Below are 16,733 nucleotides of genomic sequence, written 5' to 3' on the forward strand. Positions count from 1 at the left end.
AGCTGGCGAGTGTCAGCTGACCCTGCGCCCTAGCTACCCCGGCGCTTTTCTGACCAGAGAGGCTTGTGGCCCTACTGAGGGCGGATTTCTGCCTCGCCATACCACTCTTGTGTGTATACATGAAGGACTCTAAGTCTACATTCTAGAGAGACATTTGCAAGTCTGTGTGGTGTATGCCTTTGATCCAAGTACTTGGGAGGCAGAGGCAGGCAGATCTCTGAGAACTAAGTCAGCCTGGTCCAGAATAGCTGGTCCAGGGCTACACAGATAAGCCCTGTCTCAAGAAACCAGATAGATAGATAGATAGATAGATAGATAGATAGATAGATAGATAGATCTATATATAAACAGGTGGAAATTGCTGGTGGAGTGGTTACAATGTCTCTTACAAATAATAATTGCTGATTTTCTGTTGATTCTAACTAGTTTCATAAAGAATTAATACATTACTCATACAATTCAAAGGTTGGAATGCTATGAATAACTCGTGAAATTGCAAATATTAATTTTATGGAACTTGTCTGTTTGAGGAGGTCAAAGGGAAGAATCGGGTAAGGCTGTTTACTCTGCTCCGGGTTGGTGGCAAGACTAGATGCAGTGTGGTGAGGCAGCTGTGGAAACCCCCTGGCCTCCTTGGGGAGGTGGACATTTGGCAGGACATAAAAGTAGATGCCACCATTGCCCCTTCTCAGCAGCCCAATTTGAATGAAGTATTGTCTAGAATAGGACAAGCATGTTCTAAATTAATTAGGATTAAGCCTCCTCTGTCTCATGCGCCATCAGGTTGCAGACTTTCCATACAGGCTGGGTTCTTCACTAGCTACTAAGGGGCAGACATGCTCTCTGCAAGCAGAGCTGGCACAGAACCGAAAACTAGGAACCAGGCCTGAGTCAGAGTCCAGCCATTCCAGGAATTCTGCTGCCCACAATGAGTACATTATCTTGTATTCCATTTGACACTCGGGTCTTTATAGCCACTGATAAATAACCCAAAATAACCAAACATGATGGCACTGTTGCCAAGGAACAGTCACTTTCAGAGAAAAAAATAGATCTTATGACATATTCAAAATATGTATTGTGTATATGGAGCTTTGCATATTTTGAATAAGGTCATATAACTTCCTGAATAAGGCTACATATTAGAGGCATATTGTAGTATCCAGTAGGAGACACATAAAGTAAAATCCATATTATGAACTGAAAACTATATGATGTAGTTAATGGGTTTTTTTTTTCTGGCATTTAGGACAACATAGGGTTGTTTACTGAAAGGATATATGATATGCCCAAGATAAACATTTCACATGGAATAAATTCATAGGGGGCATGAAGTCAAATTATTACTTACAACCAATGGTGTTTTCAAAACTTATGATAGCAAGGTAAGAAATAGCTCAGCTCATTATGATTTGAATATCAAATATCCAGTTTGGAAAAAAATAAAAAGATATCATGACCTCTCAAAAACCAATATAAGTCAAAGCAGATTTAAAAGTCACTATATTTTTCTTATTTCTAAATAGAGTATTCCATAAAAATGTACCAAATAATTTTAAATGAACAGGATTACCATATGTTTGAACTAAGAGCTAATGTAAAAAGTGTATGGAGCAATTTGTTATAAATATCACTTGCTTGATTAATATTAAATAAATTTGACCCAAAGCAAATACAAAGCTGGGTGTATAGTTCAGGGACTTTCTCAATAGAAAGCAGTGGCATTCTGGCTATAAGACAAATGAACCCTGTGCCCCATCCAATGGATGACTGTGAGCATCCACTTCTGTATTTGCCAGGCACTCAGGAGACAGCTATATCAGTCTCCCATCAGCTAGCTCTTGTTGGCATCTGCAATAGTGTCTGGGTTTGGTGGTTGTTTAAGGGATGGATCCCCAGGTGGGGCAGTCTCTGGATGGTCATTACTTTAGTCTCGCAACTCTTTCCATGGGTATTTTGTTCCCCCTTCTAAGAAGGATTGAAGTGTCCACACTTTGGTCTTCCTTCTTCTTGAGTTTCATGTGTTTTGCAAATTGTATCTTGGGTATTCTGAGCTTCTGGGCTAATATCCACTTATCAGAGAGTGCATATCATGTGTGTTCTTTTGTGATTTGGGGTCCCCAATGAAGGAGCTAGAGAAATTACCCAAGGAGCTGAAGGGATTTGTAGTCCCATAGGTGGAACAACAATGTGAACTAACCAGTACCCCCCAGAGCTCCCTGGAATTAAACCACCAATCAAAGAACACCCATGGAGGGACTCGTGGCTCTAGCTGCATATGTAGCAGAAGATGGCCTGCTCGGTCATCAATGGGAGGAGAGGCTCTTGGTCCTGTGAAGGTTCTATGCCCCAGTATTGGGGAATGCCAGGGTCAGGAAATGGGAGTGGGTGGGTTGGGGAGAAGGGGGAGTGGGGAGGCTGATAGCGAAGTTTTGGAGGGGAAACTAAGAAAGGGAATAACATTTGAAATGTAAATAAAGAAAATATCTAATAAAAGAAGAAAAAATAATAATTCTTATTAAAACATGGGGAAAAAAGACAAATAAATACAGTGTTTCCTAGCTGGCTTTCCATTGTTGTACTAAGAACAGCTGTAGGAGGTAGTGAGGGGGTGGGGATGGGTGGGAGGGGTTTTCTCACCTAGAGTCTTAGGGTCCTTGCTGACAGGACTGCAGACAGAGGAAATAAGGAGTCAGCAAGGGGAGGGAGGGAGTCAGATGTGGATGGTCAGGGGAATTGAGCAGTTCTAACTGGCTAGCAATCAGGCCTCTTCTGTGGCTCTGACTGACTTAGCAACCATAACAAACACAGACTAATGATTATCCAAGTGGTACAGGCTACGTGTTTGATTTTTTCATTACGTGTCCAGGGTTACAAGTTCAGTTACAATTAGAAAATACAAACAGAACAGACTTTCCTTTTACTAGCCCTATAACTCTGATTTAAAGAATCTAAAGAATTTCTCCACAAGCCAACACACTTATTATATGACACCCTGCTTTTAGGCTGCCAGCATTTGTAGTTTTAAAGCACTCCAGACAAACAGAAAATGTCTGAACCGGTCTTTTTATAAATAGCAAATACATATACCTAGTCCCTTTATTATATGTTTCGTCATCTATGCTATGAAGTAGGAAAGGTTTATTTACTCAATCTATCTTATTTACTGAGTTTTATTCCTCCAGGGGTGTACCTGTACAATCCTCTCTCCTTAAACTACATTTCAGAGAGCTGTAAGCCTATCATTAACGAAGACCTTCCATCTGTAACCTATTCGAGTTTGTAGATTGTCTCTGTTTACCCTGCATCAATTAAACCTCTTGAGTTTGCTCAGGGGCACACACCCCAAGCAGATTCCTGGAGTAATGGCTTCATCTAGCTCTGTGCTTATCTGTGTTTAATGATCCCCAGAGCATAAGGACGACTTCTAAATAGTGGCCAGATAAAGTTAATTTTATTTTCCTAAAATGACTCAGACTTAATTTTTTTCCTCAGGAAAAGACATAAAAATTAATCATTAATGCAGAAAGTCCCTAAGGTTACAACATGCAGAGACCAAAATGCCCCACAGGTTCCCCATAGGTCAGTCTGATGGAGGCATCTTGCCAATCAAGGTTAGCTCTTCCCGGATGACTCCAGTTTGTTCCAAGCTGCCATATAATGAGCTAGCACAGAGTGCAGCACTGTGTTACCGGGAATTTTCAAGTCATGTTAAGTCATACATAGTGAAAATGTATTCGTGTGGATTCAGATTTCTACTCAGTAGTACTCAGGAGTCATGAGCCCAAATGCAAAATAATAAAGCAAAGACAAAGAAAAAAAAGGTAGCAACATTTAAAAACTCATAAATTTAGTTTACTATCTTTTGAAGAGGATATATGAAAATAGAAAAAGGATATTAAATCCTATTTGCATAGTTTTCTGGGGAGGAGTATTGTTTTTTTTTGTTGCTATGTTTGTTGCTTATTTGTTCATTTGTTGTTTGTTTGTTTGTTTGTTTGTTTTGAAGTAGGGTCTCCTGTAGCCCAAGCTGGGCGATGAAGCTGAGAATGGCCTTGAACTCCTGAGTATTATAGACCATCGCCCAAGTGGTAGAATTACAAGAATGTGCCCTGACTTTCTACTCAATTTAATCTGCTCTCAAAAACAAATGGACCTGGGGCCTGAGGAGAGGGCTTTGCAAGATTAAGAACCCGAGGTTGTCCCCAGAGCCCATATAAAAAGCCAGTTGCTATGGTGGCATGTGTTTTTAATGAAAAGATGGTAAGATGGAAGGCAGAGACAGGTGGATCCCTGGAGCTCGCTGACCACGAGTCAAACCCAACACTCATGTGGTCTTCTGACTTCTACAGGCACATGCCTACTCTAATACACACACACACAAGCATACTCACAAACAGGCATACACACAACACAAAAGACAACAAAAAACTAGTTAGAACTTACCCGTTAATATTAACAAACAGAGCATTGCTCAATTCTGTTTGGATTTCCTAATGCCATGATTTTAGTTTCCTGTCAGACTATCATAAAGCTGAAATTAATTAGATGTTCAGTGTGGGTTTAATTGTCTAAAAGACGAAATTCCAACCAACGTTTTTCTTAAAGAGTATATTAAATGTGCAGATTAAATGTCAAAGTACAAGGGCTAGAGAGAAGGCTCAGTGGTTAAGAGCTCTGACTGTTCTTCCAGAGGTCCTGAGTTCAATTCCCAGCAACCACATAGTGACTCACAACCATCTGTAATGGGACCTGATGCCCTCTTCTGGTGTGTCTGAAGACAGCTTCAGTGCACTCACACATAAAATAAATAAAGAAATCTTTTTTTAAAATGTCAAAGTACAAGAGTGTTTAATAAAGTGAACACTTTAGTTTTTTCATTTTCCTCGTTAGCTAAAGAGAACTTAGGATAAACGCATTGTCTCGTTTAGAGTATCTTTGAACTATTTAAATGTGTCCAAATATTACAGAGGCCTATCCTGTTTACTGATTTATTGCTCACCCAGAACATTTTTCATCTTTCTTTTGTATGGATAATGCCTCCTTTCTACTGGAGAAATTGTCTCCTCTTGCAAATATCCCTAGTGAATTTACGGATCACTGGGCTCCCTTTTAACCTAAACCTCAGGCCATGAGGACAAAGGTGAATTGGTGACCTAAATAATGCCGACATAATATCATGCCTCAATTAAACAGGACGGTGTTCTGATCCAGGACCTGGGATTTTAATGCTGTCAATACCAGGTACTTTCCAAGGGCCTTGCTGACCAGCATCCTGAAATTTGATTTCCAGTTTTGAATAAATCTTGTCAGTTTGGTTTCTCCTTTCCTAAGACTAAATCTTTACAGTTGCTCAAGCTTTGAGCTTTTCATCAACTGTGATTGTACAAATATAGGTTTCCCCAGGTAAGGTGCTTACCACAGTCCCTGTGGTGGACGTCTTGCCAGGACAGTTATTAGCCTCTAGCTTCTCCCTTTGCCAGAAGAGAAAGGAGTTGGTAGGACCCCCTCCTTCCATTATAACATAGTTTTGTGCACACTCAGATTTTTTTCAAACAAACAATAAACAATGGACATTACTAAGAAAAGTTTAGCTCCAAATGCCAATCTTTATATTCCTAACACTATGAATAAAGTGACATTTTAATTCTAAACTGTATATATTCTCTTCGAAAGCATCTTTGCACTGTTATTTGAATATCCTGGCCAGGATCATTCCCTTCACATTAGGTCTTTTTCCAAATGAATTCTCGTTAATCACAGTTGTACTTGTGTTTTAGAACACAGTTATTCTATGAAGCTAGCTTCATACTGGATTCATCTCTCTCTGCTTAATCTTTTCCAAGTTACTCTTATTAAAAAACAAAACGTGTACAAATCATTCTAAGTAGCAAAACATCCATGATCCTACTTTGAAAATTAAAATCAAGGGAGTGTCCACGAAGCATTTTTATTTTTGCTCTTTCTATGCTGTGAGTTTCAATCTGTGGGTTTGTTTTATTTTTATCTTTTCTTCCACGGCATTGCATAATGAATCATTGACCTTGAACTATGAGGTGTACTCACACGACAGTCTGAATTTTAGTAGTTCAAATAAAATTTCATTCTCCAATATAAATCTTGCAATCATTTCCTCAAGACACCAAAAACAATTTTAATGACTATGATTTTTTTTAAGTAATCTAAAGTTAAAACATAAGAATCATATGTTTGTGGTCAATGTGGTAGGAGAAGTATTCAAAGAGGATGGAATGACTCAATTTTAAAAATTTCCAACCTTAACATTTGACTTGCCCTACAATTTTCTAAGGGACATCCCCACTTGGACTCTCTTTCTCAAGGTCAGTTGAACTCCTCTCTGTTTATCTCTCGTCTGTTCTGTTAAGCAAACTTCTGCCTACTCTGTTTAAGAAGTTTTTGCTTTGTCTTCAGCTAGTGATCCATCGTTAGAGTCAAATGCTGATAGGATATTACATTTGACTCTTTCTGTTTCTCTAGTCCTGTGATCCAGTGACCTCTCATGTTTTGCTAAATTTTACACTATCCAAACTTACCATTGAACTAGCACAGATGTCGTGAAGACAGCACTTGAAGAGCCCCTATTCCTGGGAGTCCATGCAGCATAAGAATTATGTAACTGAAGTCACTCTATTCTTGACTTGATTCTGATCAGGGAAGGCAATCTGTTAAGCACTTCCCTAATTAGTTCCTTGATTTGGCTTTATTCTGAACAAGCTATTAAAAACAAAACAAAACAAAACAGCCTTAGGGACTCTGAGATTCCCTATTCCTTATGATACCTGCCTCTAAGTAGCAATGAAGCTTCCTCAAAAGAAATTGTGGCCCTTTTGTGAATGTGGGCTCCTGAAATTCTATATAACTTTAAAATAGAAAACTCAGCCCTCACTACCTGGTATGGAACTGAGTCCTGATGCCATGACCTGAAGATTTAGAACATCTGACATTGACGATCACACCATCTAGAAATCTAGAAATCCTTGTTATGATGTTATGTTACTGAATTCAATCTTTATGCAATCATGTCCTGTTATCCCTAAGACTTTGACATACACATTGATGAACACCTTTCCCTATAGGTTGCCCCACAGACAGATCAGTTGCTCCATCTTAGATGGTTGTAGATCATTGCATACCTAGCTTCCCAATAAATGTCTTCAATTCCAGCCTCTCTGCCTTCCAAAACACTTAAACATCTAATAAAATACAACTCATCATTCCACCCCACAGGCCAAGTTTAAAACTTGGGATTATTCAGGGTAAACAATTGACTACGTGGCTTCATAGCAGCAGGGTGGAAGTTATACCTCCTCCTCCTGCTGCAACATCAGACTGTCTCCACTCTTACCATCGCTCACAATGATCACTGTGAGCGAATGTGAGCACATGACTCCATTGTAGACGTCACCCTACCCATTACTGTTTGTTGTTCTACTTGAAATGACCATCTGACAGCTCCCATGTTCTAAATTAACCTTCCACTTCACTTGTGAGATGATACCCATCCAGCTACGTAGAAATATTCGTACTCTTAATCCATGCTTTGTGGAGACATGTATTCTCTCAATCACTAAGCTCAGGCCACTCTGGTCATGTGTGCTTTATTTATAGTTACAGCTACTCCATTTTCAGAGCCCAATTCAAATCCCACCATGAAAAGATCCTATGACACCCTACCTAAACAAGTCCATTTTCATGTCAATTTACACTACTCCATCCATAGAAGCATCTGACACCAATTGTAATCTTAGTTTCTTCTCTATCCCTGAGGTGATGACAACTCCCTTCCTCTCATTCATCTGAGAGATTTAAGTGTTTTATTTGTTTGCTGAGATTTATAGTACAATGTCAGCCATTGGCTTCGGAAAGCATAACGAATAGAAGAATGTCTTCTATTGGTCCTCAGTCTGTAGAAGCTATGCTATATTTATTTTAAGTAGCAAACATGTATTTCAAATAAGACAATAATGTGTAGTTATAAAATACAATTCAAGTTTAAAGGAAAATAGGGTCTTATATATTCTTAGGGACTGAGCAGCTTCTGTCCTTAAAAAAAAAAAAAAGGTGGGGGGAGGAAGTATTTGTGCTGCATTGTATTTCTACAAAGAGAGCCACAACCGCCACTGTCATAACATGGATAAACACATCAGGCAATAGTGAGTCCAGACTGCTCGTAAACTCTCCAGCTTCTACCTTCAGATCCCACAAGGGTTCCTCAGAGGCCTGTTCCCTTGGGATAACAAAACAGCTGGAGCTAACCTGTGCTGTCCTGGTACGGTACCCATCAGCATCCTCCAGATGTAACAGGAATGATTTTGCTATCAAAAATGTGCCTAAAATACATGACTCCTTCTAATTCCCTGCTGATTCTTTTCAACATAACTTATTCAAGCTAAGATCCACCAAGAGCTACACTGTACTTAAATCACATTCTAAAGTTTCCCTGGAGGGAAAAATAACTATATTTCAATCCCACAACAATAGTTTTGCAAAGCTGGGCTGTCATCCAGAAGATTCTGAATCAATCTTCATGTGCACAGAACAACAAAAACAAAAATCAAAGACACCAATCCAGAGAGACCTTTACATGTGTACCCCAAAGCACAATAAAAATCTATTAAAAATACACACCACTGACCTGTTTACTGGGAGTCAATTATTCATTCCCCTCCTTGGATTTTAAAATTTTACATCATATTGTTATTTATCCCGAACTTAGCGATAAAACTTAACTATTTTTTTCCACACTGCAATTTTTCCCTAAAAATCAAAACTAATAATCTACTAAAAATCCTGTAATGATTTAATCTCCGTTCCATTCTGCATTTACATTTTGGATGTCCACTGGATGTGACTAAACCAAATTATGTCTTCTCTAAAACCTCCATTAGTTCTTGTAAAGCCTTCATAGTACGAAAACCAAAGCCAATAAAACTCACCCTGTCTATCTGAGTCGAATGATCTTCAAGGGGAAATTTAAAATGCCCGAGCCAAATGTTGGAGGTGAGATACCCTCCCTCCCCTTTATAAGTGCCTAAAGATTAAAGGAAAAGATTTTGCTTAGGGAATATATATTCACTTGCAGTTTAGGGTGATGTTTACCAAATATCATAAATACTTAATAGCAACTGTTCCTAGTGCTTCTAGCAAAAGGCAGTAAAAGCAAACATAAACCTCGACAGCAAGAGCCAGAGCCCGACTCCAAATTTCATTCCTCGCCTTCCCCGCCAGACCCCCGCTCAGGAGAGCCCAGAGTCTAACAGTCACCAGGAAGGATGCTGCTGAATCCCAAAGAGAGATGTTATGTGCCCTGGGGAAACGATTAATCATGTAAACGGGAGGAACTACGATAGTCAGAGCCTGAGCCACCAGATCGAGTTCCCTGACTAATCAGTGATGGGCTGGGAGGAGGCCCTCACCGTGCATTCCAATCAATTTTTTTTATTTCAGATTTCTCCCATAAAGCCTGGAGAAACTCTAAAGGTAGAAGATGGTTAACTCCGTGCTGGCAGGGCAAAGATGTCGGAGGCCATTTCCCGAAAATCTTCAACTAGAAATCCCAGCCCAGGATCACAAAGTACATGCAGGAGACTGTGGCAAACCTCACCAACAAAGAAACCCAGATCTCACATCCTGTTGGCAGCAACAGACAAAGCTCACACTCCTTTGGCTAAATACTGTCCACCTGCTCCACTTGCAAAAATTGCTCGTTTAATTGAAAACACGTGTTGTAAAGTTAACAGGCTCCTGGGATCCGGAGGCTCACTTACACACTTACACACACTTACAGAGTTGATGATGCCTTTGAGAGCTTGAAAGCCACCTTTGACAGGGAAAACCTGGTCCTTGGAATCAGCAATTCTCTCCAGCTTTAGAAAAGATGACGAAAGAGGAGGTTTAGACACATCACTCTTTATAATTTAAACTCACATGGGAAATTGTTTCAGTGACATTCATCTGAAAACTTACCGCCTATAACTCATTCATCCTGTGATATATTATTTGTGTTAATGATTATATCACACACACACACACACACACACAAAAACATACACACACAAGATGGTGTTATATAACTGTACATTACAATTAAAACTCAAGTCCTAGAACTGATGGTGAAAAGACCAATTTCCCTCCAGAGATACTACCGTGAAATGAACTAAAGTCACTGGATACAAAGCCAAAGGAGCATGGATGTCTAATTGCTGTCTAATAGGAGAGTCTAGAATCTTAGCCATTTACCCACACAAAAAAATGTAAAGGAAAAATGATTTGTAAGAAAACTTTATGAAAAAAAAAGGTGTAGATGAAAAATCTTAAAGATTTCTAAATGGATTCTTCACATTCCCACACAAGAAAATTTTCAAATCAAAATAAGAATTCTAAACTATCACCATTGTCTCACTGATTAAGGTAAAGGAATATTCACATAACATTAATCTAAGCATTTATCTTCTCTTAAGATCCTCACCAAATAAATATCCAAGGAATTTATTTTGAGTTTAATTTTCCGTTTTAGGAGAGCTCAGAACACAATCTCCATTAGCCACAGCAAAAGAGCTCATTTATATACCTTTAAGGCAAGTGAGTGAGTTACAGTTAATGTGTCATAACTCACCTGAGCTTGTTCAAAATCAAGGACCCCAACGCAGTAAACACTAGCGCCAAGTGACCTGGACTTCTTTGCCTATAAGGAAACAAAAATAGAAGAGAGATGGAAGAGGGGAGGAGGGAGGGCACAAGGGATGGAGGAGAGAGAGAGAGATTTAAATAAGCGACATGTGCAGACGCAGCAGTGCAACATTGGGTGTGTAGACAGCTTCACCTTAGCACTCACCTCGTTCTCTGCATAAGATGGTACCAGGCCGTCCAGCTTACCGTCCGTCAAAGCAATTATGATACTGGAGGTTTTTAAGCCTCCTGCATTTTGAATTTGTTCGTTTGCCTGAAAAAATGAAGAATAATTATACAGCTGACAATTTCATTTTCACTTTTAACCAGCACTGTCTGTGGAGCTGACTGTGTAGGCCTGACAAAATAAAGATATTAAGGGCTACAGAATAATAGAATTATATCATACAGAATTATATGTTTATATGAATTAATTTACAAAAACAGGTATTTCTGTTAGCCTTTTTATTGGAAATATGTGTGTATTCATATAGAAGAGTCACTACACCTGGGTTCCTGTGATATAGCCTTTTATACCTATGATTGATTGATCTGAAACTAACCCCAGAGGGAAACAGGCTTGTTAGGAGACAAGATGTAAACAAACTTCCTATCAACACTCAGAAAATGGTGTTCTCTATCATCCTCATGTCTAGGATAGACTAGACCATTGGAAAAATAGACATACATATGGAAACGGATTTCTCCTTATAGAATAAGAAAGCACATCTCCCCTAGTTCGAAATGTCCGATAACTTACAAGCTTTAGTCCTTCATGGATGTATGTTTCTCCGACTGGGTGAACGGCCTTTAAATCCTCCAGTCCTTTGCCAATTTTGTATCTGAAAAGGGGGAGATCGAGCAAAGGCTATAACAAACACTTTCTGAACAACTTAGGTCTCCACCAGTAAGAAACAAGGGAAAGGATGTGGCCTCTGAGTTCAGATGCTCCTCATCCTTCCTATCATGGTAACAGGCATGTGGTAATTTATGAATTTTAACCATGCAATCATAAAGACAATAGTAGGTCATGGAATCAAAGTGCATCATACGCTGGTGACCCAGGAGCCTTTGGTGACACCTGCTTCATTAAGTAACAAGGAGTCCAGTATGCTTCCTCTCATACAAAGAAGTACAAAAATGAGGTATCTCAGACTCCCTATTGACCACACTCACCCCACCTTCCCAAAAGGGAACATTGCCTCCCTGCCTTATAGATGCTTACAAACTCTTACAGACTAATATTCACCCTTTCTCATAGAAAGTAAAATGCTCTACTTCAGTCTCAGTCTTGCTAGGTCTTACATCTCAGGACTTCACTGTTAGAGGACCTGTTCACACACTCAGGCTCCTGAATATTCTTCTTTTGAATATAGTAGAAATTTAATATGGATTTAACTAATGAATGAATGAGTGAATGAATGAATGGGTGAATAAATCAATGGATAGGTGGGTGGGCAGTAAAGACATAAATGGATGGAATGAATGAATGAATGCGTGAATAAATCAATGGATAGATGAATGGGTAGTAAACAGATAAATGGATAGATGGACAAGAGGACAATGCACTCTTGTTAGAGATAATGTGAATGAGAAAACTAAATAAACATCTTTTTCCTTCTCTTCCTCCCTCATCTCCTCTTCCTCCTCATGTTCTTCATCTTCTTAGACACAGTCTTACTATGGAGTCCCGACTGATCTAGAATTCATTGTGTAGACCAGGCTAGCAAACTTGAAGAGACCCATGTGCTTCTACCTCTGGAGTGCTAGGATCAAAGGAATGGATCACTGCTGGGAACCTACCAGCACCAGCTCTCTCTGGAAGGCAGCTGGTGGGGAACAGCTGTGGAGATTGGGGTCAGGCCAATAGCAGACTGGGCTCAGTGACAGTGATGGGTCAATACAACTGACGGAACAAAACTTAATTATCTGGGGCTGGCAAGAATGCCCAGCAAGAAACTCTGAACTCTCCTTTCAGTGTACATACATATAGACAGACAGACAGACAGTTATACATTTGGTAGCAGCAGGGAATTAAGTAAAGGGTTAATTGTTAGAGTTCTTTTCTCTTTTGATCAGGAGCCTCCCACTGGCCAGGCAAGCAGCTTGGACTCCTTAACTCTTCATGAACCAGAAAGTAAAGAAAGGAAAATAATTTAAAAATATACACAGACTCATACACACTCATACACACAAACATTCTGGTTGGGTCTGACCATCTGTCTCAATCAACTCCACAGTATTTATGCATGCTTACATTCATAGACATATACCTATACATGCATATATAGATAAACAGACATATACACTTGGTAGATGGGGCTGAGCTCCAAATACCATACATATACATTTAGTGGAGTGGTGGATGGATGGAGCAGAGGCCCCAAAGCCACACTTTATTTCTTTTCTCTGGCCTTTTTGTAGACAAAGTTCTTAGACAATACATCATGGATAGAATGTTACACCAAAGGGGAGTTACAGAAGGATGTGGACAGTAAGATCAAAGCAGTGTTCCACTCTGTAAGCTCATTATAAGTTCAGAGCAATGGCTTCACATGGCCTTGCTTTAACATAGAGCACATCTGTGGCTTCATCCTTGGATCTGACCTAGAATGAATGTTTTTCCTTGATCACAAATTTGTCCCAAGCCTATTTCTCTTTTCAGTGTAATTGGGAAAGCTCATTGTATTCCTTATTATGCAGCCTTTAATATTTTATGAGGAATGGGCACATTCTATTCTTGATTCTAAGTTTATTACATCTTTCTGGCAAAGCAACTAAAACCATCTCTTAAAACTTTCTTCCTAAAATTATTTGAATCAAATCAGAAAAGTTATAAAATCATTAAATCATCTAAACAGTATTAATTCATGAAAGTTCGCCTTTATGTTGATCTGCAGAAAATTTGCTCAATAGGGTGGGCTAATGCCGAGGAATCCTTAGGCTATGCAATAGTGACAGGAAAGGTATATCAGCTGCAAGAAGCAATCCTGAGATAAAGTCTCTTGGGACCTTGCCTCTCAGAGCTCACCCATCATAGACTATGCAAAAATGTCGGGCCATCGTCAGGAAAGTCACCTTAGCCTTAGCCTCTCCTAGATACAGATCACCATCTCTGGTGAAGAGTATTTTTTTCATATAACTGATTTATTGCACCAATGGAAAATATCTAACTGGAGTGTGTCTATAAAGTTAATAAAAGCTATTTCATCTGAATGATTAAAGGAAGACCCACACTTTAGGGTTTTAAGTGTTCGTATCAAAATCTCTTTTTTAAAAACTACTAATAATCCTAAGAGATAAAATATTGTTATAGAAATAGTCCAAAATACATTCAATTTTTTGATTTTTTTTATTTTATTTTGTTGTTTTTGCATTTGATAGGTTATTTGTTATGCCCACTAGGTTGGTCTTGAACTCAGTACCCTCTGTCTCAAATTCCTGAGTACTGGAATCACAAGCATGTGTCAACCACACCTATGTGTTAATTTTGCAGAAATCCTTTTGTTTTGTTTTGCTTTGCTTTTATTCTTTGAGACAAGGTTTCCTATGTAGCACTGGCTGTCCTGAAACTCACTCTGTAGACTAGGCTGCCCTTGAACTCAGAGATCTACTTCCTCTGCCTCCCAAGTGCTATGATTAAAGGTATGTGCCTCCCCACTATCACCTGGCTTGAGATGTTAATTTTAAAGGTTCAGAAAAGATTTAAAAAATAATAACTCTTAGTTCTTAATAGAAGAAAAAAGATGCTTTAAATGTAAATCTGGAACTATAAATAGAATTAATATCCTTTAAAGAAACAGTGACTAGTGTCCATATTACTGGAGATGACAGATAAAAGAGGTGGATTATAAAAATAATATCATCCTAATATCAGAGACTATTGAGGAGTCTTACAAAGAATTTCATGTGTACATTATGTGTATGCACTTGTTTGTAACACATGGTTATAACACATAAAATTAATAGGAAATATATTTAAATGTTTCAATAAGCCATGTACCAGTGTTTCACACATTTTAAAAATAACTAATTGATTATATTTTAACAGCATTAATGCTTGGTTTAAAAAAACACTTACTCATAGCCTTTAGCTGATTTTACTATACTCTAACTTCTATCCTTATCTATATTAAAATTTTACTATGCTGAAACATAGTCTCTTATATCATTTTACCTAACTAATTAATTTAACTGTTCACATCTCAGTGAGACCAGAGGTTTGGTATAGCTGCCTCTGTCTTCCACTGCTGACGTAGTCATGTGTTCTGAGCCTGCTACTCACTATAATGCCTCTTGCAAAATAAATGCCTGATAAAATTTCAATCCTCCATAAGAAATAATCATATTTCTGCAGACGACGCAGTAAATACTATAATGTATACGTTTGTTTTGTGTAAATATTTATATTTGAGATCTATGGAAACAACTTGAGACTGATTTTGTCTGAGTAGAGATAAATATCAAATATTTGGTATTTCCCCGAAATGAGTGACACTGTGTCCTCAAGCATTAATGTTTTCTGTCAAAAGAGAGAGAGACAACTGATGTGCAAGCTTACACAAACAGAATCTGTGTGGTAAAAATAGCCCTCTCATTGGCTCAGGCCCACTCACCACTGCATGTAAGAGTCTGAAGCATGAGCAAGGCTGAGTATAGGGAAACGATTGTGGGATTCAGTCTTTTCAAGGCACTGCTAGTTCAATCGGGTAGCAGAGAACGTATCAAGGGTCTCCATCTTTAGAGTGCCTACCACCTGCATGCCCCTCCAAACTGCACGGTGGCAGTCCATCATGTTTGTGTTACAAGACAAAAATAAAGTGCTCCTTGCCCAGAGCCAGTGACGTGGGCACACATGGGGCAGGTGTGGGCCACCTACAACAGTAAGTATCCAGGCTGTCAGTCTCTTTAGGGAAACTGGAACCCAGGCCAAGGCAGGGCCAAAAACAAGGGGCTTCGAACCTGTAAGTGTTCTAAGTCTCTCAGTCTTCAGCAAGCGAGAAGGGAAAGGATGCTGTAGAGGAAGGACAGAAGTCTCACGCTCAAGATGCTGGGACAGAGGACTGTAAAGGAGACTGGGACAAGTGGCAAGAAATCGGGTAGGAAACGGTGGGGCTGCAAAGAGATGCTCAAGTCATCCTGAAAGCCCCACTTCATCGGGCTTACTTCGATGTAATGCTATGTCAGCTACTAGGAAGGGTAATACTGAAACCACATCAGTATTTGTTTGAAGCCGTTGCCCGGGATACTGCTATCATCCGAAAGCCCATGAGGCCCCACAGCTGCTGTCACCTTTGAGTACTTACTTACACTTCCTCCTTTCTACTTTTTACAGCTGTGTCAACCCTCTTTCAATTCCAAACGTCTATTCCTCTTTCTTCTCAATTACAGAAGCAGATTCTCTTCTCATACAATCTATCTTGATTTTTCCCCTCCCTCTACTCCTCCCAGTTCCTCCCTACCTCCTCTCCCATCCAGATCCGCTCCTGTTCTGTCTCTCATTAAAAGAGAAAGGGCTTCTAGGAGCTCTTATGTCAACTTGTATCTTGCCTGGACTGCCTAAAAGCCTGCAGTAAATGTCCTAATTGGTCACAAAATTCTGTTAGCTTCTTATAGCTACCTATTTATTTAATCTTGTTTTCCAGGATCTTACCTAGTTTTACATGGTTTATTAATGTTATTATGCCCCACAAAGACTCAAGTATGTTTTAGAAGAGGACAGGACTAAAACAAATACAAGTGTTTATTAAATATCTGTTTGTCGCTTGTTCATTTTTAATTAAGAACCACCGAACAAACCCCCATAATCAACTAGAGAAAGATGGAGGGAAGAGACAAAGAGAAGAGGAAGAGAGGGGGATGGGGAGACAGAGAACCTACACACTGATTCTTATAGGGAACATTGAGGTCTAGCAGGGTCACTCAGATGTCTCTGCTGAGGAGTAAGGAAAGGGGGAGGGGAAGGGAGGTAAAGGGAAGGGGAGGTAAAGAGAAAGGAAGGGAAGAGAAGGGGAGGGGAGGGGAGGGGAGGGAAGGGGAAAGGG

At 39.4% G+C, this 16,733-nt stretch overlaps 1 protein-coding gene across 1 annotated transcript in view; it reads right to left on the minus strand.

The window, feature by feature from the left end:
- Positions 1–16,733, minus strand: part of Antxr2 (ANTXR cell adhesion molecule 2) — a 130,046-nt gene that overhangs the window by 99,476 nt on the left and 13,837 nt on the right. Inside the window, exons 4-7 of the mRNA XM_021163097.2 lie at positions 11,450–11,531; positions 10,856–10,963; positions 10,637–10,705; positions 9,807–9,887 (exon numbers count right to left, since the gene is read on the minus strand). Coding sequence (XP_021018756.1) covers positions 9,807–9,887; positions 10,637–10,705; positions 10,856–10,963; positions 11,450–11,531 — 340 coding nt within the window. The remainder of the gene's footprint in view (positions 1–9,806; positions 9,888–10,636; positions 10,706–10,855; positions 10,964–11,449; positions 11,532–16,733) is intronic.

The sequence above is a fragment of the Mus caroli genome, chromosome 5, assembly GCF_900094665.2.
Source record: "Mus caroli chromosome 5, CAROLI_EIJ_v1.1, whole genome shotgun sequence".
NCBI classification, from domain to species: Eukaryota; Metazoa; Chordata; class Mammalia; order Rodentia; family Muridae; genus Mus; species Mus caroli.